The sequence below is a fragment of the Sinohyriopsis cumingii genome, chromosome 18 (genome assembly GCF_028554795.1).
Source record: "Sinohyriopsis cumingii isolate HCF-2022 chromosome 18, ASM2855479v2, whole genome shotgun sequence".
Classification (NCBI taxonomy): Eukaryota; Metazoa; Mollusca; class Bivalvia; order Unionida; family Unionidae; genus Sinohyriopsis; species Sinohyriopsis cumingii.
Genome location: NC_142978.1, coordinates 32,266,532 through 32,294,092, shown reverse-complemented (window position 1 = coordinate 32,294,092; position 27,561 = coordinate 32,266,532). Strand labels below are relative to the sequence as shown.

At 34.0% G+C, this 27,561-nt stretch overlaps 1 protein-coding gene across 1 annotated transcript; it reads right to left on the bottom strand.

The window, feature by feature from the left end:
• Positions 1-7,038: 7,038 nt before the first annotated feature.
• Positions 7,039-27,493, bottom strand: LOC149776330 (sperm-associated antigen 6). The gene is made up of 9 exons (XM_089942839.1): positions 27,340-27,493; positions 24,302-24,564; positions 22,302-22,485; positions 17,768-17,973; positions 15,784-15,957; positions 14,723-14,875; positions 13,436-13,627; positions 11,630-11,892; positions 7,039-8,894 (listed from the first exon to the last, which is right to left on the bottom strand). The coding sequence occupies exons 1-9, from the start codon at positions 27,362-27,364 to the stop codon at positions 8,828-8,830; spliced, it is 1,527 nt and encodes a 508-aa protein (XP_089798965.1). The 5' UTR covers positions 27,365-27,493; the 3' UTR covers positions 7,039-8,827.
• Positions 27,494-27,561: the final 68 nt, after the last annotated feature.

Below are 27,561 nucleotides of genomic sequence, written 5' to 3'. Positions count from 1 at the left end.
CAGGTGGACCAGGCCTCATGGTCAGCTCCCACTCTAGCATTGAAGTCTCCTAGTAAGTAAAGGCTTTCATTGTTGGGGATACTGGATATTGCCTGATCCAGAGCCTCATAAAACTTGTCTTTCTCCTCGTGGGTGGAGCAGAGGGTTGGGGTGTACACGCTGAAGATGTTGACCTGGCCTAAGGATGTTGACAGCTGGAGGGCAAGGATTCTCTCAGTACCTGTTGATGGAGGTTCAATGAAGGCAATTAGCGTGTTCTTTACGGCAAAGCATACACCATGCTGCCTAGGTTCATCCGAGGGCTTCGCCTGCCAAAAGAACGTGTAATTGGCTTCCCTGATGGTGCCGCTGTCAGCCAGTCGGGTCTCCTGGAGGCAGGCAATGTCGATGTTCAGTCGGGAGAGTTCTCTGTCAATGACGGCAGTCTTCCGTGCATCGTCGATCTGCTGTAGGTCAGCGGTCAATCCAGGACACATGGTCCTGATGTTCCAGGTTGCAAAACGAAGAGTTGGAGTTTTCTTATTTCTTCTTTTAATCTTTCCTGGTGCGGAGCTTTGTGGCCCACTTGTCGAGATGGTTCTCTAAGCTCCACGCACCCAGTGAAGCAGGCAGGCCATGGTGGGCAGCACCTTACTGACTGGGGGCTGCCCAGCTTGAGGCGGGCGGGAGCTGTCCAGTGAGACCTGGTGATCTCTCCCACCGTCAGAAATAACCCCTGGCGCCAAGCTCTACGCCAATCAAGCTTTGACTTAGAACCGGTAAACTGCTACTTCTCGTGTTGTGCCGACGCCGTACGACGACGCTGGAGTGTCCTCTCCAGTGGAGCTATGAAGCCTGGGCAGGGTGGTATGGAGAATCAGCTGTTGTCCATGCAGCAGATCCCCTCTCTCCACGCAGCTGGTGGGCCCAAGGGAACGACGAATGCCGATACAGCTTGGCACCAACGGCGTCGCAGGAGTTGCCGGAATGACGTTGAAGTCAATGTCAGACCGCCTTAGGGACTCCATCTCCGGATTTTCTGTCGGGATTTACTCCCTTAGCCTTTCCCATGAGTGGGTATAGCCACAAGGCAGAAGAGGTTTTCAATCGGAGGTTTCCTTCTCCTAGATGAGCTACCACCCAAGGTTTACGAGTCCAATCTACCTGAAGCAACTGGTTTTAAGGCGCCAGTGGCCCGCCTTCACCCCTTCTCCTCTTAGTAGAAAACGTGGTCTGCCGGACTTCAAATCTAAGCCACTCGCGAAGGCCAGGAGCTGGATTTTAGTTGACAGAGGCAATCAGAGACGCAAGCCGTATGGGGCATTTTTGGAGGATTGGGGCACTTGTCTCCCACTCCCACCCCGGGCAATGTCAACCTTAGACCACACCTTAGACCACTATATATATATATATATATATATATATATATATATATATATATATATATATATATATATATATATATATATATATATATATATATAGTGTGTGTGTGTATGTGTATGTGTGACCTCATAATAATTATGATAAAGAAAATGATAACTAAACAAAATATGGTAGTGTGATCTCTGTAGATAGATGAAAAATGATGAATCTTTATGTAATATAATTTTATGCAAATAACTATTTCTAAATCGATTCTTGCCACTAATATTAAACATCTTATTATCAACCTCTGTTTAATATTTATATAAACAATCCTTTCAAGTGCACTAGATCCAGCAAGGGATCACATATGTCAGAGATATATTCAATAAACTAACAACAGTGCGAAACTAGTGTCTAATTAGTCTGAATGCTTTCTACTCTTTAATGAGTCTTTTCAAAGGCAAGACGATATAGACAAGACAAACAAATAAAACAGAAACAATTATGCATTTCAAAACTTTACATGGCTGTTTCTACAGAAACTAAAACTAAATATTTTCCAGTATCAGCAACAGGCTGAAATAAACTAGTTGAAACTTAATAAAGTTAAAAAGTTTAATTCCTCTAGAAACAGCCATGTAAAGTTTCGCAAACACAACCGTTTTTCTGTTTTATTTGTTTATCTTGTAATTGCCTTTGAATAAGACTCATTAAAGAGTCAAAAGCGCACATGCTAGATACTAATTTCTCAGTTTGTTGTCAGCTTATTTAATATATATATATATATATATAGTGTGTGTGTGTGTGTGTGTTTGTACGTGTCCTTAAATGTTTTGCAAGCATCCGACCATCCATTTGTAAACCCTGTTTGATCAATTAAAGAACTTTTGTTGTTAATTTCCAATATACTGAATTTAATACCTTTTAAGAACACAAAATATAAAAATATATTGTTGATCTGAAAAAGTTCTGATCTTTTGTTGCATGGAAGTGCTATGTGTGTGTTAATGCATGTTAATATCATACAATCTCAATTCCAAAATCAAGCTTTGATAGATTTAAAACGTATTTTAAACAATATATTTATATTTATTAATATTTGCCACATTTTCAAAGGTTAGATTGAAAATAAAATAAGTCAGTTTGTTTACAAGTTAGATTTTAATCACAAGACAGAAAATCAACGACAGCCACAGTACTAAAGTATGATTTGTGATTGATCAATAACTTTTTAAACGACTTTTATTTGGTAACCATAGTAACACAATTTGCACGAGATTTCAATAACAATTATGGTTCAGGATATATACTTTACAGTTAGATGGTGTTGAAAGTAGACCATACTGGCATGATTTCTAAAATATTCCAACTTTTTGTCAAAGTTCATAATTTAAAAAATAACTTCATGTTTCTTTATTATAAAAACAAGAGTTTTGGGGTTTACAAAATTGTAAATGTGATACTTCATACCTATTGTGTTCTGATTTCAGCTAGCAATATACGAAGATCTAAATTTAAGAGCTAAAAATCAGCTTTTTGAATTATGTATATTTGTGAAAGCAGTAATAGATCAGGTAAGTGTGTTCCATTTTCTTTTATTCCCCATGGTCCGAATCAGCCTGAAATCAGGTCCAAATCATGTTACCACAAACAAGTATTGGATTCTGTAATCAAGGTATGGAGACACCGTCTGATGAATGAGATTTATTCCTCAAGTTCCACTCTACGGTTTCATATTTTGCATACATGTGAATTTCTAAATAAAAAGCGAAAATCTGAACAATGTGCTCATGTCTTAAAGTACAACATAGGAATGCTTAGTTTGGTACGAGTCAGTTTAATTTAAGCACTCAAACTGCATCATGTTCTGTGGATATCTAGCTTTGTGCTATTACCACATGGTTTGAATGCAAAACTGCACTTAGAGCAAAAGCCATATCAACTTATCAAACGAAATTTAAAAAAGTTAAGCTGGCCTTAAAAGAAATTGTCATAAAAAAGTAAATTTTAGGTACTTACATCTCCACACAAGATTTTTGTAACAAGGCCAAGGTAAAATTACCAAATTTCGGTCATTTTTTTACAGTCATAAGCTAGACAAGTAGAGAACATTATCTTGGATCATATGAAACGATAAAGGTCCCAGCAAAATGTCACCGAAAACATCAAACCTCATGCAGACGACATAGGTGTGAGGATGTGAAATTATGTGAAAACTTATGTGTAGCCTCAGTTTCAGCCTTTAAAAGGACGTGTTTGAATTTCTATTTTTGATGTTGCATTGAATAACTAAAAAATAAAAATAAAAAGGAATACTCCTTTAACTCTAAGGAAAGTAAGAATTAAACTATCATTTTACATACCAGGACTCAGTTATGGGTGCATTTCCAAGCAACAACAACAAAAAAAAGTTTGAAAGCAGTGGCAACGAAAATCAGTCACCTATCAGTGTGGTGATATTTTGATTTTATCAGGAATTACATGTTTGCAGTATATCGCCATTCACTCTAAATTAATGTAGAATACTTAATAATACTGTGACTTGTGCTAATATATGTGTATTTAAACCAAGTTATATTTATATTTAAACTAATGATTTTCTAGCAAAAGTAAACGATGGTTTTTTTATTGGTCAGATTTTTATTTTGTTAACTAAAAATAAGGAAGCTGTGAGCAGAAATTTACTTGCATTCCAGTAACATCTTTTTAACACAAATATCCTCTTGAATTTTCTTCATAGTAATTTAACTCTTGAACATTGTGCAGATATATATGCAATAATAACGTACATATTCACATTTTTCGACCAAACGTGAAAAAAGTAAGCTGTATCGATATCTTTTGGCTGCTCCCTCCGTTTTCCTAACCAACTTGCACCGTATATCTCCGTAACTAAGATCACAAAATCTAAACTTTTGAGGCAATGAAAATTCGTTTAATACGTAGCTGATAGGAAAAACTTCTAAATGTCATCCAGGATAAAATGAACACAGAATGTGTAAGTGTAACACAAGGGTCATCCATTCAGTGATATAAGTAATTCAACTCACCCAAGACCAAGAAAATATACATTGCATCAACGTATTTCATGTTAATTTAATGACAGATATAGGAGCTGCTGTTTAAAGTTCAATACTGTAAAGGATGCAAAAAGGGACATAATTCATTAAAATATAGGCAAGAATATTATCGAATCCTTAGAATTGATCTCATGATCAAAAAGCATCACAACCAATTTGTCAGAATGAATTGATAGAAGAAGTGTTACCAAATGGAAATAAATAAAAATAAATAAATAAATGCAGAATAAAATATATTTTCAGTACTTATATCACAAAGAAAGTGGTTTGTGGATTTGGTCACATTTTTCAGCATGTGAAGCCTAGTGACCAGTATATATGGTGGAAGAAGAACCAAGAAAAACCTCCAGGAAGAACCACTGACCCACAGAAAGCTACTTACAAGCTTTCTTACATACACACACTGTCTGAGCAAGAGTGTTGAGCCCATGTAGGCAGTGGTGAGATATCAGTGGTCTGTAAAGGCGAACGTCTTAGAATACTCTCCTACATGAAGCCCCCGATGAAGAAAGATTTTAAATTACTAGAAGAGAAACAATGCCTGCAAAAGCCAATTCAAAACAAAATTAGCTATGAAGCTTTGTGTCAAATACCAAATATGTTAATAATTTATTTATAAATATAAATTCTTAACCATATTCAAATATACTTTGTCTGAATTCATCAGCAAACAATGACATAATTGGCAAATTATTGGAATTATTTTACAGAAATTCAATGCTGTATGACAAGAAAAGGTAGTAAAAACTTGTCTGTTTGAGAAGATAATGCTCAAAAGTGAGATTCAAAGCTGGGATGACCAAACATGTCTCATATCTAATGTGGGACAGAGCATATATGTGTGTGTGTGTGTGTGTGTGTGTGTGTGTGTGTGAATAAAAAAAGTATTGTGATCTTGCTACTGGATAATCTAACCTTTCATTGAATTTTGTCTGTATAGAATATGTGCACTTTTTCTTCCTGATAATTTTAAGTGCATTTCTGCTTTTCTTAAATATCAACACTGATCCACAAGTTCATCAAAGTTTTCTTAAATGTTGCAACTGATACAAAAATTCATCAATCTAGTCTCATATATCACCAGTGATGCACAAATTCATCAATCATTTAACAAAACATAAGAAGTTTGCTGATGCTGTAGTTCACTTTAGGTTTCTTTTCTATCCAGTCTGTTGTTACTAAAGTTATTTTAGTATACTTTTTAACAGCTTCTTGACACACATAACAGATTTAATGAATTTAGGCACATAGCTGATGAACTGTGAAACATGAATGAATAGATTAAAAATCACTTTCAACATTTAAGTTAGGCAGAATACAAGTTTTTCTCCATAAATCCTATTTCTGATTCTCTAAAATCATATTCAACAAAAATAAATAACTGATACTCTCTAAACATAAGATTTTAACACGGATCATGGAATGACAATAATTCATGCAGAAGAAAGATTCATCTATATTTTTCTCAGATTTATATTTTTCTCAGTATCTGAAAGATTTTAACAGATCTTAAGGCATTTATGTTTATAGGCTGATAACATGATAAAATGGCAGAATGGCACTACTAAAATAGAATGTATAAGAATTCACTAAAAAATAACCAAAATAGTGAAAGGAAAAAATGGACAAAGACGGTCTACCTTTATCAAGTAAAAAGGAATTCACCAAATTATTTTCTAGAAATGGATTACAGACACAATAGCAAACACTAATCATGTGAAACCTTTAGTCATATTAAACAATACTACAGTAAAACAGTTTTAGTTGCATTTCTCCCACAGTACTGTATAATGTAGACCCCAACTTGCTGTTGCATAATGCTTGTTATTGTTGCGTAGTTTAATGCTATTTTTCAGCACAAGATAGGCTATACATGGCGGCCAGTATAAATGGTTGAGGAAGAACCTGGGAAAGCCCCGGAAAGAACCAACAACCCATGAGAATCTACTGGCAAGCTTTCTCACATACTCACATTGGCCAAATCAAGAAATGACCCCACGTAGACAGAGGCGAGATGGCAGTGATTGTAACAGTGAGTGCTTTGGACCACTTGGCCACTCAAGGCCCATTGCATAATGCAATGGAAGATCTTGGTCAATACAGTTAGGAGTAATCTGTAGTGTATTATGTAACAGCAGATCAGGGTCTATGTTGTTTGCAGCTGAACATGACTTACACACAAGTATCCATGGTAACTCGTGAGTGACAGTGTGTCTATAAACATCAAATGCTACAAAGGCATGAAATAGCAAACAAGTCTCAAACTTTTGTCAGCAGTTTGGGGGGCAGGGGAATGAGGGTGTGGTGCTAGCAACAAATTTGTGTATCAGTGAAGTTGGAGTTTCTTCCATTTTATGACCAAAATATATGCAAGCAAACACAAACAAACTAAAGCTCCATATTTAAAATTACATTCATAAACATTAGAACTGGTTAATTCCTAAAAATGTCTGCATACACAACTTCATCAATAGAATATGGCAATGACTGGATACAACTGTGTTGTACATATTAATAAACACTGTCATCACACAGCAGTTGCACTGTCCTGGAACACTATATCCATATCAGAAAGAAATGTTAAAGAATCAATAAAAAAGGAAAAAAGACAAGAACTTGTTTGTTTTATTAGAATCTACAACTTTGATTTTCAAATACTAGTATATCGCCACAAATTCTGGAGAATAATCCACAGGTTAACCACAGGCAAAACCTAAGGAGTGGTCTGCAGTGTTGGATTTCCACAACAAATTAAACTGCCTCTACATATGGATAAAAATGTGATGTCATCGTGTTTCAAATATTTCTCAAATTTAGACAAGTATTCTGTTAATTAGCCCTTGTAATTGTATCAAAAGATGATTTAGTCCTAAATAGTTGACAAAGAGCCAACTCTACATAGAGTAAGAAGAGTTATTACAACTACTGTTTATCCTGTAGAATTCACAATGCCATCAATGTCCTAGTTACATGACATTTGGCTTGTATCAGCAGCCTTGTATCAGTGTTTCTATGCCAATATGTTCATATATTTCTCTTTTATTCAGCATTAATATCCAAAAACAATCAAACAATGTCATCTATAAAATATGTGAATACTGGATGATCCGAATGACTGGCTTTTTGCAATACATTCTTATTTTGCCTTCATTAATTTCCTTAATTTCATTGCCATCTTTTAAAAGAAGAGGATCTACAGAACTTTTCATATTATAACAGGGAGTGTGAGTCATCTTGATGCAGATTCGTGAATTAATGACAAGAGTTGTGTATTGGTAAGGAAAACTTCTAATCTTTGCTTACAAAATATATAAATATATTTTAAAAATACAATAAACCAGCTAAAATCCATCTAATGTAACCAACTGGCATCATATATTTCACAATTAAAGAAAACAGAATAGCTTAAATAGATACAAATTTTCCAAACTCAAAACACATTTTTTAATTAATAATATAATTTTCTGCAGTAAATATTTTTCTACCATGTTTAGAATTATAATAACCTGCATATAGATAAATATATTTCATATTTGTAATTCTTTCTTGATACAGTTTTAATGAAAGACATACATAACTGTACAGTGTATTTTCCAGTATTTGTAATTCTTTCTTGATACAGTTTTAATTAATGAAAGACATACATAACTGTACAGTGCATTTTCCAGTATTTGTAATTCTTTCTTGATACAGTTTTAATTAATGAAAGACATACATAACTGTACAGTGCATTTTCCAGTATTTGTAATTCTTTCTTGATACAATTTTAATTAATGAAAGACATACATAACTGTACAGTGTATTTTCCAGTATTGAAATTTTGATATGTGTACACACTAAGTATTAAAAAGTTTAATTTTCAGGTTACACTTAAGTTTTTTCTAAATTTCAAGAGTTGTCTAATTGTGCAATCATTAATGATAAATATTCAGTTTGTGCATTTTCTTTTCCATTAATCGGCTCTGAAGAATCTATGCAAAACAAATATGTAACAATGTTTCCTCTTTGCCTGTCAAATAATAACAAATGCTTTTTTCTCCTCTCTGAAAGAAAGAACAAATAAGTACTCTTATATTACTCAAAGCACCCAGTCAATCATGAAAGTGAAAATTTTTTTAAAAATCTCTGATGAGTCAATAAAACCACCAGACAATGTACACACACCTTTAAAAATAAATTTTGTTTCAATATACTGACAAGGAAACTTATCATACATTCATCAGGAGTTTTTAAAAAATACCTGACTTCAGAGAATTCCCTGAATATTTTTCTGCCTGCACAGTGGTATACATTTCACTTAGAAATAAACAAAAAATATCACCAGTTTAACTAAATGCATGAAAATGGGATAATTATGAAGATGATGCAAAAAGTGTCACGGTATAAAATAATGGTCACATTCAGGCTTTAGGCAGGTACTGATCCACTCTTTCTAACAAGGCATCTGAATATCCTGGGGAATAGTATCTGAAAAAAAAAAGAATCATAATAATAAATAGGTAAACAAAAAACAAAGAAAATAATTACTAAACAGCAGTTGGCAGTTGATTTGGTCTAACTGGGCCAAAAAGAATTAAAGACACTTGCTTTTAATAAAACATTGCATTTTACAACAAGGTTTAGGCCCACTATCCACTCTAATACAGTGTAATTGGTATGCATTATGAAGAGACTGTACAGGTTACAATAAAATAATAATTCCTTCCTGACCTCTGTCCATTAATAAATGCATCCTTTTTCCAGGTTCGATTTCCTGTTCTAATTTTGGGAAGATTTCCTAATATAATTTTTTTCTCCAAATATTATGATCCTATGGATCTTTCCACTTATTACATATCTCAGTCTGTATCAGTAATATCACAGTGACACTGCACCACAAAGTGGCAACAATGGTTTTAAAAAAACATCTGGACACTGCACCACAAAGTGGCAACAATGGTTTTAAAAAAACATCTGGACACTGCACCACAAAGTGGCAACAATGGTTTTAAAAAAACATCTGGACACTGCACCACAAAGTGGCAACAATGGTTTTAGAAAAACATCTGGACACTGCACCACAAAGAGGCAACAATGGTTTTAAAAAAACATCTGGACACTGCACCACAAAGTGGCAACAATGGTTTTAGAAAAACATCTGATGATAAAAAGCCTTGTTTAAAAAAATTGCAAAATCTGACACATATTTAAGAGTTCCAAAATATGATTAAAGGTGGATGGGCAAATATTCAAGTTTTGCCAGAACAGGAATATTTTGCTTGCTTCTAATAAAAAACCAAAATTACACATTTAAGGAATTACAGTCAATGAGAGTAAACAAAGCAAAAATTCAACATTTTATGCATTCATAAAAGACTTAACTCTTTGGCAAAAGAATAAGTCATCAACAAATCTCCATGGTATTTGTTCACTTTCCTCATGAATCATACATCAAATAGATCAAACAAAAAGAAATGGAACAAGCCCCAGTTTCAGTAAATATTTCTGAATTTCTTCCTAAAATTTAAATTTTTTAAGATCTTTCTTAATGGTTGTTGGCAAAAATGAATTTTTTCCACAAAACATTCAACAGGCATTTGAGATTAAATTACAGACATAGTATCTTTATCTTTTTATGGATGTCTTATCTTTTAGAATTTTTTTGAGGATTTCCAAAACTTTTAGGAAGTCTTGTTCAATAGTAAAAAGGTTTCCATAAGTTAAATTTTAAAACATAACAAGAGTGCTTCAAAGGGAGTGATGTTCTGCTGAGTGAAAAGAATTTCAGGGAATTCAAGATAAGACCATTTCTTCCTTTTAAATGTGAAAGTTGATACCATATCTGATTTTTGTCAGTGATAACAAGACATTCAAATTAGCTCCTGTGGTACATATATTGGGTGTCAGCTTGGCACCATTCTCATTTAAGACAATGGAGACATTATCAAAAACTGTTTTGTGAAAACTCCATGTAATATTGATCATCCGTTTAGGGACAACAATGCTGATTTTTTAGACAGTCTTGATGCAGCCATATTGGATGTATAACAGGTACCATTTTCATTACGACAAAATTAAGTATCTAAAGAAGTTTATTGGTGAAAGCATATCTTAACATAGCCATCAATTTCAACAGAAGTACAGATAACAATATTTTCAAGATATGACTTTCCATTAATGAGTAGCCTAACAGGATTTTCAAGATGGCTGCTGTAGTGGCCACATTGGATGCCAAATTGGTACTATTTTCATTAAGACCAAATGGACATCATAAGAAATCTTCTGGTGAAAACCCCACATCAGTAAGACTTTCTATTTAAGAAGAGTTGAGATAACAATATTTTTAAGATGGTTCAAGTGCAGGTAGATGAATGCATTTCTGCATTGTGTTCTTCCAGGCTTTCTTACTCTGTAAAAGTGAAAACTACCATTTAGTACATTATTAAACAAGATTTTTAAGATGGCTACAATGATAGACATACTGGATGTCAGATCAGTATCATTTCTATTTAGGCCCAGCTAAACATAAGAAGTCTTTTAGTGAAAACCCTACATTGAGATGACCATCCAAGTAGCGATAACAAGATCTTCAAACTGCCTGGTGTGACAGTCATATTGAACATCAGTTTGGCACCATTTTTATCTAGCACCAAAGAGATATTTTAAGAAATCTTTCAGTGAAAACCCAATGTTGATATGACCATCAATTCAAAAACAGTAGCAATAACAAAATTTTCAGCTGGCTGCTATGGTGGCCATATTGGATGTCAGATTGGCACTATTTTCATTTCAGATCAGAAGGACATCAACAGAAATACTTTAATGAAAACCCCATATTGATATGACCATTCATTCAACAGCAGTAATGATAACAAAGTTTTCAAGATGGCCACTAGTGGCCATATTAGATGTCCAAGCAGCACCATTTTCATTCTGAAACAATAAGACCAAGGGATGAATGTGCATGTAAAGTTTCAAGGTTATCTTCCAAGTAGATTAGTTAAACCAGGGTCAGGTCGCTAAAATCATGTCCATCTCCACAAACCAGTGACGAATTTGAACTATATAACTGTTTTATGAATAGTTCAAGCCTGGATCTTGATTTATTAGGAGAAATACCCAGTAATCCTCATCAAGCCAACAATTCATCCTATTTGCCTATTAAATAAATAATGTTAAAAATACTGGTGTAATGTAGGTACTAGCTCCATGAAAATACTCACTTGACAATTTCCTCTGGGTAGCAGTTGTTGATTGTATTGATATATTCTGCCAATGCTGAACCAGGTTCTGCCTTAATTTCCTGAATCTTTTTGAGGCCACCACTTGTAACAAATATTCTTCTGGCTTTGGAATCATGTGGGAGCACCTTGCTAAACTGTCCAACAACATGTTTGAGGACGTTGGGTGGGGCATCATGTAAGAGTGGCTCAAGTGCAGGTAGATGAACGCATTTCTGAAGTATATTCTTCAAGGCTTTCTTACTCTGTAAAAGTAAAAAATACCAAATTATGATAAATAAAGTGCATTATTAGCAACTAATGATTTTCTAATTGATCTTTCTGGTCTTGGGTGATGAGTCATCAAATCAAATAAATTGTAATTTTCTGTCAGTGGAGGAAAATGGTCATTGGTATATTTCAGATGTATGCCTGTGATGCAGATATGCTTGTCCTTGAAAGTTAACACAAAAAGGAGGAAGAATCTTAAAAAAATCTTGAAAGCTGTAGGTTCATAACTTTAATCTGAATAAGAATAAAGAATTAACAAGAAAAAAAGAAGAAATTAAGACTTTTAAATAGGGATCAGTTTAATTGTGAAAAAATCTCAGGAAGATGTTGCCTGGACCAACATTTGTTTTCATTTATTATCATATCACTGTGAATATAATTGCTATAAAAATTATAATTATTTAATGTGGATAAAGTATCTTGGCTTGGGAGCAAAACAGATGATTTTGTGGCAATACATTTGTGTGGGGTCAAAACCTTTACAGTCACACTCAATCGAAGCAAATGTCTTTTCATTTTTGGATTAAATTTTGAGGATATTTTGTTGCCTGAAAAACAAAAAAAATCTACCAGGAATACTTTTAATTTTAAGTAAACAGACAAACTCATCTAATTACTGATTATTCTCAACAAACTGATACCTTTTATAATGGACTATCATTTAAAAAAGAATTAAAAAAACTGATGTGCAAAACAAATATTTATTTTGATCACATATGTTGAAAAATAATTTTGTAAAATGAAAGATTTTAAAAAAAAAAAAATACATAAGGATTTGAGATCCAGTTACCTCTTACTTGCAAGGTGCTTACTACATGAGGCATACAACTTTCCAGTGTACATAATAATTTTTGACCAATATCACTGGAAACACATTAGAAAACCACACATCCACAACTGGATGTGAACTCTCACCACCTGATCTTGTCTGCAAATGTGTTACTGAATACAGTTGATCACCAGAGATAAGAACATTACTTAACATGCATAAACATTATGGAGTAAACTGATTCTTCATTCAGTACACATAATATAATTTACTAACAGATTTAGATACAGATCAAAAACAATAATGAATGTCAGTGTACATCATTTACTTATATGTTATGGTATCCACTGACCAAGAAAGCAAAGAAAGCATCAACCATGACATCACTCCAATCATCCCTGCCAATTTATGGGCAATAACAACTCTTTTTTTCTCTCCATGATGAAAAACTTTATTATTAAACATAATCTTCATGAAATTTGTCACCGGCTCAATGGTAAATTATACTCATACATAAAAAGTATTAATAGTAGAAGAAAAAGAATTTATTTCTGCAAACTGGCACCATTTACCACTTTGTCTTTAGAAAATAAGAGTGTATATTGCATAAATCAGCTGCATATATCGAGTATACTAAAAAAGAAGAATAACTGTGATCATTATAGTCACAATACCATTCGCACAATAAAATATATTAAAGGGAAATAACTACAACTATCAACTGGTTGGAAATATATGAAATTATTTACCTTTGTTTGAAGATCCTCTGATGCATCAGCTCTGAGGTAACATTGCAGGAGTTTGGGTAGCACATTTGCCACTGCTACAGCTTTAGCATGCTCAGGTGTGTGTCTGCCGATTTGTCCAAGTGCCCAAGCTGCTGCTGCCTGTATATGGTCTTCTGGTTCCTCCGACAGGGCTATGGCTAGTTGAACAACTCCCTGAAATTATACATCCCATACATATAGTAAAATATTGTTATCTAGGTGATGGACATTTTAATGATTGTAGATTGACCAACTATGATTTTAAAATTCAATTATATTTTCCTATGTTAGTATATGGAATGCCAACTTTGAAAACTATTGTATATTATAATAACTTGATAGCATTAGGTTTCACAGAATTTTTAAAGATAAAACCAAAAATTGAATTATCACAAATAAACAGTTTAGAAAATTATGCAGAACATTAAGGATTATTACAAATTTATTTAGAATTTATTAGAATATAAAATTATTTATCACTTCTGCATTTTAGAGAGTTTGATTCAAGACCTATTATAGATGTGCATGATGAATTTAGCAAAGAATTTTAAACAAAAGGAATTTCATAATGATAAACAAATATAAAGTAAATTAAATTTATCCATTAAATTTTCTAAAAAAATTGGAACACAGATAAACAATATGATTTATTTAAATTTTAATTAAATATTTATCCTTTAAGAATGTTCACAATGAATACTTCTGTCAATGAATTAAAACAAATTCTAATGCAATTTTATATCTCAAATGTTTTATAAATGTTTCAAAGAGCATTGGTGGTGACCTGTACTGGGATGCAGGAAATGTAGTCACTAATCAAAGAAAATGACCACCAATGTTACCCAAGTCCCAACTGATGGACACATATGACATAATACGATGGTTGCTCACTATGAGGATCATCAGTATGACATGATTTCTTACATGGATCCCATTTTTGGCATTTGAAGTTTTGATACTGAACTCACCTTAGTAGAAGGTAACCTCACTTATTATATGGTACAGTTTTATGGCTCCCCAAAACAATATTAGTGCTGGACCATTATAAAGGTATCCTGCATATACATTCTGTATACTTTTGTGGTATTTAATTTACAGACCTATTGAGTTTTGAATAAAACTGTTTCATTTGAATACTTTTAGTAAACGGCATCCACTTCAAAAGGAAAAGTCATGGCTTTCTCAAATTCAAATGCAATGATTCTCATAACTGAATTACCTAACTATACTGAACATAATGTGGTACAATGAATGTAAGAAAGGAAGAACCTTTGAAACGATGACAGCCATTGCTAGATTTTCAGAATGAGCAGCTACGTAGCCCAACATCATTATTCCAGGGAGACGAACATTTCCTTTAGATTCTCCAATATAATCAACGACTGCTGCTACACCTCCCGCATTAACTATCAATTGGGACAGCTGAAATGAAAACAATATCATTTCACAACACATTAAAACCTGACTAAATTCAAGTTAGATCACCTGTAATTTTTTGCCGGATTCTCATTTATGTTACACCATAAATGTTACCACTATTAATAGACCATGTGTCTTGAACGACAAAGGGGCTGGTTCCTACACTGGTAATGACCAACTTACTGATTATTTGGGATTCAGGACACATGATTTCGACTGTTCAAAAAAAGTTTATTATGGAAATAAGTGAATGTATATTCATTTATGTTTTGAATCATCCTTTTGTGATGAAGCGTTTCAAATTTTATTTCAGCTTTACTGTTTTATCATTTTCTTCAATAAATATCTTGTTATTCTTGTTTTATCTTACACACCATATATGCTCATTTATAATTAGAGTCCAATTGCAAACTGTACAGACCCAGATCAAGCACTGTACAATGTGTCAATAGTTCAGGATCTATGCATTTTGTACAGAGTAATCAGTAGAACAAACAACAGACACCCTCATCTGCCTGTACATTATGTGATGGCAATCTGGGCCTATATTGTTTGCAGTTGGACATATAAGCTAGTATTTACAATATATATGAAGGTTCAATTCAACAAATCATTTCAAAATATAAAAGTATTTGCAAGATATTTTTTACCATCAAGATTATGGTTATGGTTATGGCTGACAATTATGATTTTTTAAAATAATAACTAATGAAAAACAAAATCCAAATGTCCTTTAATTACTGAGGGTAATAAAGATTAATAAAATTGTCATTTATCAAAAAATTTAATATAAGTACATCATATTTTTCTTAAATATCTAGGTGTTAATATATTTTTACATCAATCTGAGCAAAGTGCATTCTTTTAGCTATAAATGTCCATTTATCTGAAACATATATTTTCATAAATACCTCTGGAGTGTGTTTAGCTATTTCCCGGATAAGGGTTGCCACATTTTTCTTGACATATTCATCTATGTCTTTCAAACAGGTTAGCACAGCTGGGAAAATCTCTGCCTCGACCACCATCTCAGCCAGGTCTACTGAGTGTTTGGAAATCTGACTCAGGGCTGAGAAAACTTGGCGCTGAAAAAATACATAAAAATTAAGATTCACATAAAATGTTATTTGTTTTAGTAAATAATACCTTTCCACCACCCCTTGAGCCTAGTTATGCCATATTTAAATAATACTTTTCCATCACTGCTTGAGCTTAGTTATACCATATTTAAATAATACTTTTCCATCACCGCTTGAGCCTAGTTATACCATATTTAGTTATAACCAACAAATATTTTCCCAACACTTCCATGTGATTTTTGTGGTTTTGAAAATTATTTGTTCTCTGCCATACATATTCGCTTATAAGTAATGTCTAACTGCAAACAACATAGAACCTGATCTTCCAATTATACAATGCACCATCAGATCAAGATCCTTATTGTTGTTCACTGATTACTCCTAGCAAACTGTACAGACTTGGCTCTGCTAGTGCATTATGCAGCAGCAGATCTGGGTCTTTGCAGTTTGCTGTTGGACTAACTTATAATAAGCGAGTAAAGACATTTTAAAAAAATGAGACAAAGTAAACAGCATTTACATTTTTTATTTCTATCAAGTGTGCTTCCACAATCTTTTGAATTAGACACTTTCCGAAGGAAAAAACATTTGGTAAATGCATCTCAACATCTGGATTCCTTTATGGTGGTTGAAAATTAAAAAAGTGGGTGGTGGTGGTGGTCATTTTGCAAAAAATGGCCATCTTACAATATTTGTCAGTACTAAATGTTACTATTGTAACTGTCTTATGTTACATGTTTCGGCTAGAATAAACAGTAACACAAGAAAGAGTGAAAACAAAAACCTTTGAAAAATATAATAATTTATTTCCCTGGAAAAATTCTGTAAAAATGAAAGAATATGATCTTATGGTTTTAAGAATCAAATCCAAAAATAAGCCAAGAATAAGCCAAGAATAAAATTTTAGAAGTCCTAATAATAAAATGTTCTAATGATTTCAAGTTCGAGTCCCGACAAAGAATCCAAGATGGAAGGCAATGACGTATGATGTAACCTGTACTGTTGAAGAAGTCTACAGTTCCTTGAAGAAGCAAAAAAATATACTGCTTTTGGAAATCTGAATAAATTTTTATAAGAGTTGTCTTTGTTCAAGAATCTCATATGAGCACACATATTTTCCATGAAAAAATAATTCTTTTGAATCCAAGTAATCTGAAATAACTCCAGTGTAAAGAAAAAATCCCAACTGTCTTTACTTCTCTAATACGATGGCTTAAAATCTGAATTTAATGCCCTGGATAAGAGTCACATGGTCATGTTTACATATAAAAACAATCGCGTAGCCCCTGTATGTCCTTGATGAGACCCAATCATTTTATTCCAAGAATAAAAGTTGTTTACTTCACTAAAAACTATTTACAAGTCTAGGGTCACATATTTAATACAGCCTCAATCTCACTCTAATAAGTCCCACAATAAAAATAAATAAAAAAAGAACTTGTTGACATGGCTGTTACTAAATGTTTGATCAAGATTAAGATCGAGGTCAACGCCTGGTGTTTACTAAAATGAACAGTCATGGTCAAACTATTTTCTGGAAAAAGTATCATTTCCAGTGAACAAATTAACATTGCAATAGCATGTAATGAAAACTTTTTAAAATATTATAACTGACAAACAAACAATTAAGTTGAGAAAAAAAATATATTAAATCAGATATAATTACATCAAATATACATAAGAATTAGAAAAGGGCAGTTCAATGAAAACCTTTTAAAGACCCCCCCCCTCAAATCTTGCCTTTATTTTGGGGTAATCATGGGATCATTTTTTTGCCCAAAATAGTCTATGAAAATACCTATGCTGAATCTCCTACCTTGAGTTTTGCATCAGGATTAAGAATCATCTGAGCAAGGTGAGCAATGGCACCAGCATCAACAACTGTCTGAGCCAGCTCAGGAGAGTGCTTACAAATGTCACTGAGTGCTGAGGCTGCAATTCTCTTTAGCGACAATTCAGGTTCCTGGATGCACAGGACAAGAAGAGGAACTGCACCAGCATCCACCACTGCTTGGGCTAGCTCTGAAAAATATAAGTTTGTTAAAATACGTTTTAGGTCTTCATTTTTAATCTGTGTATACATGATTCTTGTCAAAATCTTCACTTCAAACTTTATGAATGAATATTGTGCAAAAATTTTATTTTGCTATTGTCTTAATTTACTGTATGTACTCACTTATAAGACTAGTCCAACTGCAAAAGTCACACAGACACAGATCTGCTGCTGCATAATGTGCTGGCAGATCTGGTAATATGCAGTTTGTTAGAAGTAATCAGTGAAACAAATAACACAGACCCTGATCTGCAGGCACATTATGTGAAGGCAGAAAGGTTCTTGATGTTTGCAGTTTGACTCAATTTATAAGTGAGTACATACAGTACATGCATTTCTCAGTAACAATTTTATAGCAAGATTAAAGGTTGTACAGAATAACTTGTGTATTCAATTTAGTGTGCCCAAAATTCAACCTCTTGCTTACTTAAGATGCACAGAAGAAAATTAAATCATTAACATTTAAAAATTCTTCATACTTAACATATGTTCAAGATTGGAACATAATGCCATATTTACTCACTTATAACTCAAGTCCAAAGCTGCAAACTGCACAGGCCCAGATCTGCTGTCACATAATGCAATTGCAGATCAGGGTCTATAGTGTTTGCAGCTAGACTTGACTTACATGCAAGTACATACAGTATGTACAATTCATGGGGATTCTGACCTAGAAGAGATCTTTTTTATCTATTCTCACATCCAGATTAACCACTTCGGTGGAATACTGGTTAAAGGGTCTGCCTTGGATGTAGGAGGTCCTGGGTTCAATCTCCGGCCAAGTCATAACAAAGGCTTATAAAAATGGTACTAACAGATGCCTCGCTTGATGTTCAGCATTAAGAGGCTAGTGGTAGGACTGGTCGGCCTGGTGTCAGGATAATGTGACTGGGTGGGACATCATGCTACATGTCTGCGGCATGATGCGCCAGTGCTAGATATCACTATAAACTGCCACATTGCAGACATCATAGTGATATGACTGATAGTGATATGACTGAATTTTTTTTAAAACTACATTAAAAATCCAAGTCAAAGACACACACACACATCCAGATTTTTCTAGGTAATTATAAATGATATCAGCTTTTGAAAAATGAAATGAAATTTATAAATGATCATGCCTGAATCAATGCTACATCAACTTTTTACATACAACTGTGAATGACACTATGCTATATGTAACAGAGGAACCATGATGCATATCAATATTTTCTTTAGTTTCTCATGCACATAAAAAATAATTATTTTATTTGGAAAATTATTCATATTAGTAAACAATTTACAAATTACTTGAATCTAATAATGCTTTGGAATTCTGTATTCATCATCCAGGCTGACCAGCAATTTTTTATTCAACCGATTTTTTTTCATGATTCTTTGGGATTCTCATGTGTAAGACCTTCTGTGATGATAATTGGGAAGCCTTTCACATTTCCTAGTTTGTCAATACACTCCAATTTGTGGTGTCCAGAAACAAAGTATGAAGCCTTGGATTTAAGTCCTGAATGTCTATGTGGAATATAAATATGACTGTAGTCTACATCCATCTGGAGTTCATAGGTACAAATTTAACTACCTTTCCTGCCCTATCCTAAAAAAAATTCCACCTTTTCATTCGGCACTCAATAAATATCAACAGTACTGTGAAAGATTTATTTCAGTTTCTTCTGGCCATTGATTTTTCTTCTGTAATGTTGCATTCAACGTGTTTTACTTTTCCAATTCACAGGCTATGTGAACCCATAATCGGATTTTATTTCCTCATTTTCCATCTTTATATCATGAGGATCATATTAGTTGTCAAAACTTTGAAACCCTCTAATACTTCAATTTCTGTTTGAATAGTGTGCCCTGTGTCTTTGTAGTTTAAGGTGTAATTTTTTTGCTGCATGCCTTCTTTACTTTTCTTTTCACTATTTCAGAGTCCTAAGGTTATTAACACATTAACCCCTGGAGCTTTTTGCCATTTTCGCCTGAAAATCAAGTAGGAAACACATTTTGAAAGCTATTTCTGAATAGATTTGAAAACACCGAATCCCTGGTCATCTTTCATTAACATACTGCCTAGTTGTGTTAGAAACATCGTTTTTCATTAGCTATTTGACTCGCGCATGAGCAGAAGGGTAAAAGTTGGATTTTTTTTGTATTTTTCTTTTGCTAAACAGAGCTATTACTTTTGTATGAAAACCACTCTTTATTCCAAATGCCCATCTTATCCAACTTTTTGCAAAGGCTCATCTGTCTGTTTGCAGTTCATACCAGTTTGAAATCGGATTCCGACCATGGGTGAATTTTGGGTTAAAAAGGTCTGGTCCAAGAAATGAGGTTTTTTAATCTGTATTTTGTAGTGCAACTAGATATTCCAGATTATTTGGTATCATTGTAGAGCTTCATCTGTCTACCTTTCTATAATACCACCCACTTTAGTGTATCATGCATGACCATGATGCTACAGAGCTCGGCAGTAGACTACTACCTCTTGCCCCTCCCCCGTTAAGTCTTCGCTAGGGGTTAATGTGTTAACCCATTACCTCATGCAAGCGTCTTTGGATGCCTCTACACCATTTGCATGGAAGCGCCTTTTGACGCCTCTACTCAAGTCGCATGGAAGTGCCTTTTGATGTCAGCTGTAAACATTAGCCATTTTAAGCCAGTTTTCTTTGCGCCACCTTCGGGGAAAACCCCCTGTTAGATACAACATTCATTTCTGCAAATGACAATTACGTCAGATCATGTGGTCACTGTTTATGCACTGGTCGATATCGGCTATTTAAAGTAACTGGGTCGTAATCTCCACTCTCCAAAATGGCAGTCGCGGATTTCATTCAGTACTTACGAAGTTTTCACAATTAGAATCACAACTATGAAAGATTAAATAACCAGGAAAAGGCTCTGATATTGATGTAGGCAGCAATTAGTTTTTATAAATTATCAAATTCAGATGACTTAGTGATGTAGATGCAGATGAAAAACTTGTAAATTTTGAGCATGAGAAATGGCATCTACGGTTGGTCACGCGGCCTCACTGACATGACGGTGAACGAGTTCTCTCAAGATTTTAAAGCACATGAAAAATTCTTCTGTGATAAATAATTATACAGCTATAACAATCGGACTTTACTCTTAAATTTTTCCACACATAATAGATGTGCACCAAAAATGTAAAATGGTTAAAATTGCTGTTAAACATAGCATACACTACATTGCTTAACAGTTCACAGGCAGGCCTATGTGTATGGAGTCGACTAGGTAACAGGTGTTCTATTTATAGCGCGCTGCACTTTCTAACTATGCTCTGTGAGGTAAAGGGTTAAGGGTCTCAGATTCTGCACTGTAATTGTCAATGACCTCAATGTCAGAAAAGCATTTTCCCTATTTGTTCATCCCTTTTCCTTTCTATTTTGCTGCACATTTTATGTGTTATATATGTACCTAATGACTTCACCATTGTATGCAAATTACGACATATGACTGCCACATATACATTACTGACTTACCTGCTCTAATATTGTTCAGTTTCAAGGTTTATAAATATTAAATTAAATTCCTCCTCAAACTTTAAAAAAAACTAAATGAAACAGTTTTGACTGTATGGTGGTACATCATTTCTCTGACACCTTTTAAGGCAACAAAAGCAGACACTGTTGACACTTTATTTGCAAATCCTTTACTATAGTAAAGGGGATACAATTTATGCCAGATTTAAACTTATAAATGTTTAGTATAAGCATTCATTAAATGCATAAAATAAAATTAAATTATATGGCAGTAGATTATCAGCTCTCATGTGACCTTTGACTTCAGATCTGATATTAAGGTATATTTCTTGCACTAGCGATTTTGTACTAGCTCGCAGTCACAGATATGCAGGGGAAAGTATCACCAACTATCTGCATCTGCGTGACTTAATTCATACTCAGACTATTCTCCCTATTAAAAAGGTGTGACTTAAGATGGTGTGAGGCTATTGAAAGGTTTCTCTAAAGTAATACAACTGACAATCTTGGGCAGAGGACAATTTATTTATTTGCAGTTCTAATTGTTATGTATCAATGGATTTACAGGGACAGCAAAAGACCATGGGAGACAACTCTTTTTGTGAGTGCGTCAATACCAAAATGAGTTGTGTCCCTTAAATTGCATACCTGAAGTAATGTATGGTATTTGGAGGAAAGGAAAATCCTGATGAGCTCACAGTATTTCATGAAATTTAGAGCAATAGCAACAAAAAATTACTTATTTTCCTGCCTGCTTGATTGAACTGCATGGAGTATTGATGGTTACAATTACTCACCAGCATTGTGACGAGCTATATAACCTAGTGCCCAGGCTGCTGACTCCTTGACACCTGGATCAAATTCCTCAAGGCATATAACTAGGGCATCAAGTGCCCCACAGTCCACAACAGACTGTGCCAGTTGTGGGGAGTGCTTGGCAACTGCTCTCAGAACAAAGGCTGCTGCTTTCTTATAGAATCTCTGGAAAAAAAATTATGATAAAAATGTCAATAATGATCTCTTCACAACCATTTATCACTAATATTCAATAAAAGATAGAGCTGGTTTGATATCCTTCATTCGCTAACAAATTACATTATTTCTCTGATGACAGTGTATCATGAAACCAACACAGACTATTGGTGCTTGATAACAGTAGAATGAAAGAAGAAGAAGAAATTCAAATAAACCAGCCATGTACAACATCCTCCTGGGATCGGACTGGATAAGTGAATTTCAATGCCATGCCTTATGATGTAAAAAGATAAAACCATGTCATGAGCCAGAGCAGGCTCATGGGCCATAGGTTCCCTGATATAAAACAATAAACATTTTCTCATCATTTTCTATCTCCTGTTAATGAAATAAACAACAAGGATGCTTATCACATGTATATACTTTCCAACTGCCCATTATGCCTTACTTTTTACCTGCTACACACATTCTTTTTAAATTCAAAGAATTTTACTCTATCAGGAGACAGCAGTTATCGATCCTTGAAAGTATTTTTCAAATTATATAATATATGCCCTTTGACTTGTTCTGGTAAATACAAGTTCCATCTTAGTACTGCCTCATTTCCTCCATGCTACAAATACAATATTCCAGCTTGGCTAGTCCTGCAAAACTGATGTACAATGCAATGTCCTACATCATTATTAATGTTGATGTTTGAGATTTATGTGGTTTTAATCTTACTCACTTAAGCGCATACAATACCCTACTTAAATAAATGATCACCACCCCCTTTAAATATATAAAGTGCCAATGATTGACTTAGACATACCGACTAGAGGAATTAAATCATGAAAATGTAATTTTATATCCTTTAACTCTGAGTTTTACACACAAGATGTCCAATTAAAGAAAAATTCAAAAAAGAATAACATTTTCATCAATCTAAGCTCTTAAGTTTACAAGCAGGATATCTGATCATAGATAAATTGTAAAAGGAATATTTTTTAGATGCCATGCCAACTTGGCCCTTTGCCATTCTGCACTCAGTTGGGATTGTAAATAGAAGAACCCTCATCACTTTTTGTCACACACCATATGAGTCTATTCAGCAAAATATATTAATAAACATGTTTGGAAAGCATTTTAACATATATGATCAATGTTTATTGAACATTCAAAGGAAAAGAGAAAGAAAATGAAAACATTTTGTTTTTGTTCGTTTTGGGAATTCAGCATACCTACAATGGATTTATGCAATGATAGAAGCAATGTTTGTTTTGCGAACATATACACACTTGTATATAACTTTCAGTTTTTTCATGCATGTGTAACTGTTTTGATACATAATCTATCAAAGACAATTACCATGACATATCTCATGATACAACATGTATGGAGATACCAACTCCAATACAATAAGCCATTTAGGCTTTTATTGATGTTGAAGTTGGGCTTGTGGCTGCGATCACAAACGGTAAGTTACATTCAAGAAAAGTTACAATTATACCAAGAAACATGAATATAAATGTAAAAATGCAAAATTCAAATACAGTTGAGCTCAATTCTAGAAAGTTTCTAAAATTACAATATGTAAGCCAACTTATGAATAATATTACGATGAATATAACAGCATATAAGGTTTATCATACATAAAGAAAATATGTTGTGACAGCATGCTAATAAGAGAATTAAATCCTATTTATTGTCAAAACCTTCACTTAATATGACTGGTGATGTAGAAAATACCAATATAATCTATTTACTCATCTTCACAAAACAAAACTCATTATTCAACTTTGTTTCTCATCAATATGGAAATATGATAATAAAAAAGAATTACGTTCTGCTCAGCCAATGAGTAGACCAACTGTGGAAGAATGTCTCCCTTAACAACAGCCTCTGCCAGGTCATCATTGTAATTAGCCAATCTACCGAGAGCCAGAGCTGCAGTCTGCTGTATGGTTGGTACTATGTCCAGCAGAAGAGGTCTCAAAAGTGACATAACTCCAGCATTCTGAAGGGTCTCAATATTCTGAGGTCGGGAAGAGAGTTCTGCAACAGTTTGGACAAACTGTGTCCTTGCCTTTTGATACTGCTCAAAGACTGAAAAATCAAATAGAAAAGATTAACCTTGATGTTTACAAATGTTTTCACTCAAATTTTGCTTACCTGATGTAATACACATTTAACTTTTGTCAGATAAATGTGACTGCCTATTAAATAATTATTGCCAAGGATATTTTCAAAATATTTACACTTATATTTATTCAAGTTCATTAGAGGGACCACCAGTTAGGCTCAGTAAGTAACAGAATAAGTGTAAAATACTTTATTATTGCACTCCAAGAAACTTGCTGAGCTATCCTTTTGTATGATTACAATGTACAGCAACACATGTTAACTGGCCTAAAAGGATTTAAGCAGTGATGCAGTAAACAAAAGCCTCAGATTAATCAAATCGCAATGCATATATTTCAAGGAAAAAGAGACATCAGAGTTGGAACACAAGGATGTCAGTAAAACTAGTAGTTTTAATGTTTCATCTTACAAGCATAATAGTTAGCTTAACATAGCTCAGATAAATACAAGTAACAAGCTTACAAAAAATAAAAATAAAATGACTGCAATGTTTGGTGCTATATGTTTTCCAGCAGGTATTGTCTGTTGGTGATTTATAAAACATTTTAGAACTTCAAAAACTAAGAAGAATATATGGGTATATTCAAACTTGAACATAATGGAAGTTATAAGTGACAAATAATAGCATCGCAAAAGGTGCCAGACATTTGTCAAGTCATAAATGCAGCCAATGTTTCATTATAGTGTGTTCCATTAATATAAATAAATTTCAACATGGATAGGTTCTAAATATTCTACTGAATTTTAAAAATTACAGTGCTTGAACAGAGAGACAGAGAGAGAGAGAGAGAGAGAGAGAGAGAGAGAGAGAGAGAGAGAGAGAGTGTGTGTATTTGGATTTTTAGCATAGTTTTAAAAAATTCAGTCATTTGATGTCTGCAATGTGGCAGTTTATAGTGATGTCCAGCACTGGGGCATCATGTTGCAGACATGTAGCATGATGTTCCACCCAGTCACATTATCCTGACATCAGGCAGACCAGTCCTAACACTAACCTCTTAAAGCTGAGCGCCAAGCGAGGCAGCTGATAGTACCATTTTTATAAGTCTTGGGTATGACTAGGCCAGGGATCAAACCCATGACATCTCGCATTCAAGGAGGATGTGCTAGCCGCTACACCACGAGAGAGAGAGAGAGATGAACACAGAGTCGGAGAAAGACAGACAGAGGGAGACAGATACAAGTACGAGTAAGTGCACTCCTTGAGACAGTCTTGGTCACTATTGATACAAGAAATGCAACAAAATTCTGAAATTTCTTGCATTGAGTATGGTTGAACACAATAAAATTTCTTTAGAAATAAGACACAACATGGTATATGCAAATTAGTACTGTAATGTGTAAGGTGGCAGGTACGGTAAAAGTTATGCCAGACAATGAAACTGAGACAGACAAAATCAGTATTTTGGGGTCATTTATCTACTAAAGGGGACTTTATAAAATTGATGATGGAGTTTTCACTAAATATCATCTATAGTTTGATAATACAAGCCTGTTTGTTTGTACCCTCTACCGATTTAAATAATGAAAACCTTTAATGTGATAAAAAGTGCAAGGAACTTAGACAATTCATTCACTGATTTATAATTTCTAACCTGACTCTGAGTAGAGTGGCCCTAACACCATCATCTTATGCGCGTTTAATTCTTAACAGAAGTTTTCAGTGTAATAGACAGACATGCTCAGATCCATCCAGTTTCTGGACAATTCCATTTTCAGCAAAGGGGTGTATCATGACTACAGATGTACATACATAAGTCGTCTGCTTCCGATATTTACAATGTCGAATCAAGCAAAGGAAAATAATGACAACTACAAATTTGCTTTTCATGTGGATTTAACTAGCGGTTTAATTTCTATGTTCATTAATGCAGAGGGATATAATTCCAAACTCTCAACGTTATGTAATTTACGCAATTATTCAGCATTTGCCAAACATGATGAACTTCATTATGTTGTCTGATGGAAATAAACTAGCCTACAGTGTAAGCAATATGGCGCCAAGTTAGTATGAAAAGTGCGTTAAGCATGAAATGGTGCAGGGGATGTCAACATTACTGCCAAGGGACCAGTTACTGACACTTTATCTGGTTTTTTCAAAGCATTCTTAATAATCACGAATATTTGAAACTTATAGTTATATCTAATTAATCTCCACTTATTTTACGAATATGTCAACAGAATAATGTAATGAAAAACTTAGTCATGCCTTACAGAATATCATAAATTATCCCTAATAACGAGTCCCTCCTTTCGCAGTGACAGTACCAGTTACCGCCAGTACCGTTATTCATGATTAGAAATTTAGATATGATTTATTTCTGCGTGATAACAACAAAACATTCATATTCATGCCGCAGAATTCACTTTCTTCAAAATGAAAATTCTACTTTACGAACTATTAGCAACCAAAGCAACTGATAGTCAGTAGTGCCAATCTGGTCACAGTCAGGTTTGAAATTTTTAATCAATGATTCAATTTACTTAGTTCTGTGCACTTTTTATCAAATTAAACATTTTCGTTTTTGAAATCGGTAGCGGGGTACAAACAAACGGGGATGCAGAGTCAGACTATAGCAACAGACCACAATTTATGGCGCGCCTGTGCTAAAGTAAAATTCAGTCCCGATCGAATTTTCAGGCTGGCTGTGCCACAACATAAACCTATAACACTTCAAGTTAATAGTGTGATTCTTCACGAAAGTTTCAAAACTGTTTAAAACAAAAATATTACACTACCTTGTAATACTTGTCTCTGGCTCATCTTCAACGCTTTGCCGTTCCGCTCTTTCGGAATCTTCTTTCCAAACTGCGGTAAACAGAGTTTTCGTGCAGAAAGACAGTGTGACTACTCAAGTCAATGTTGCTATGACAATTACCATGCTGCAGCAAATGATCGGCTTATAAAGAATTGGTAACCTGGGAAGTAATACTATTAAAAGCCTTAAATAAATCAAATTT

Excerpts from the sequence above, each read along its gene's own strand:
- LOC149776330 (XM_089942839.1), bottom strand. The coding sequence starts at position 27,364 with ATGAGCCAGAGACAAGTATTACAAG. Across the intron at positions 22,486-24,301 it reads ACTCATTGGCTGAGCAGAAC|AGATTCTATAAGAAAGCAGC; the intron begins GTAATTCTTTTT and ends TTTTTTTTCCAG. Across the intron at positions 8,895-11,629 it reads TACCCAGAGGAAATTGTCAA|ATACTATTCCCCAGGATATT; the intron begins GTGAGTATTTTC and ends TTTTTTTTTCAG.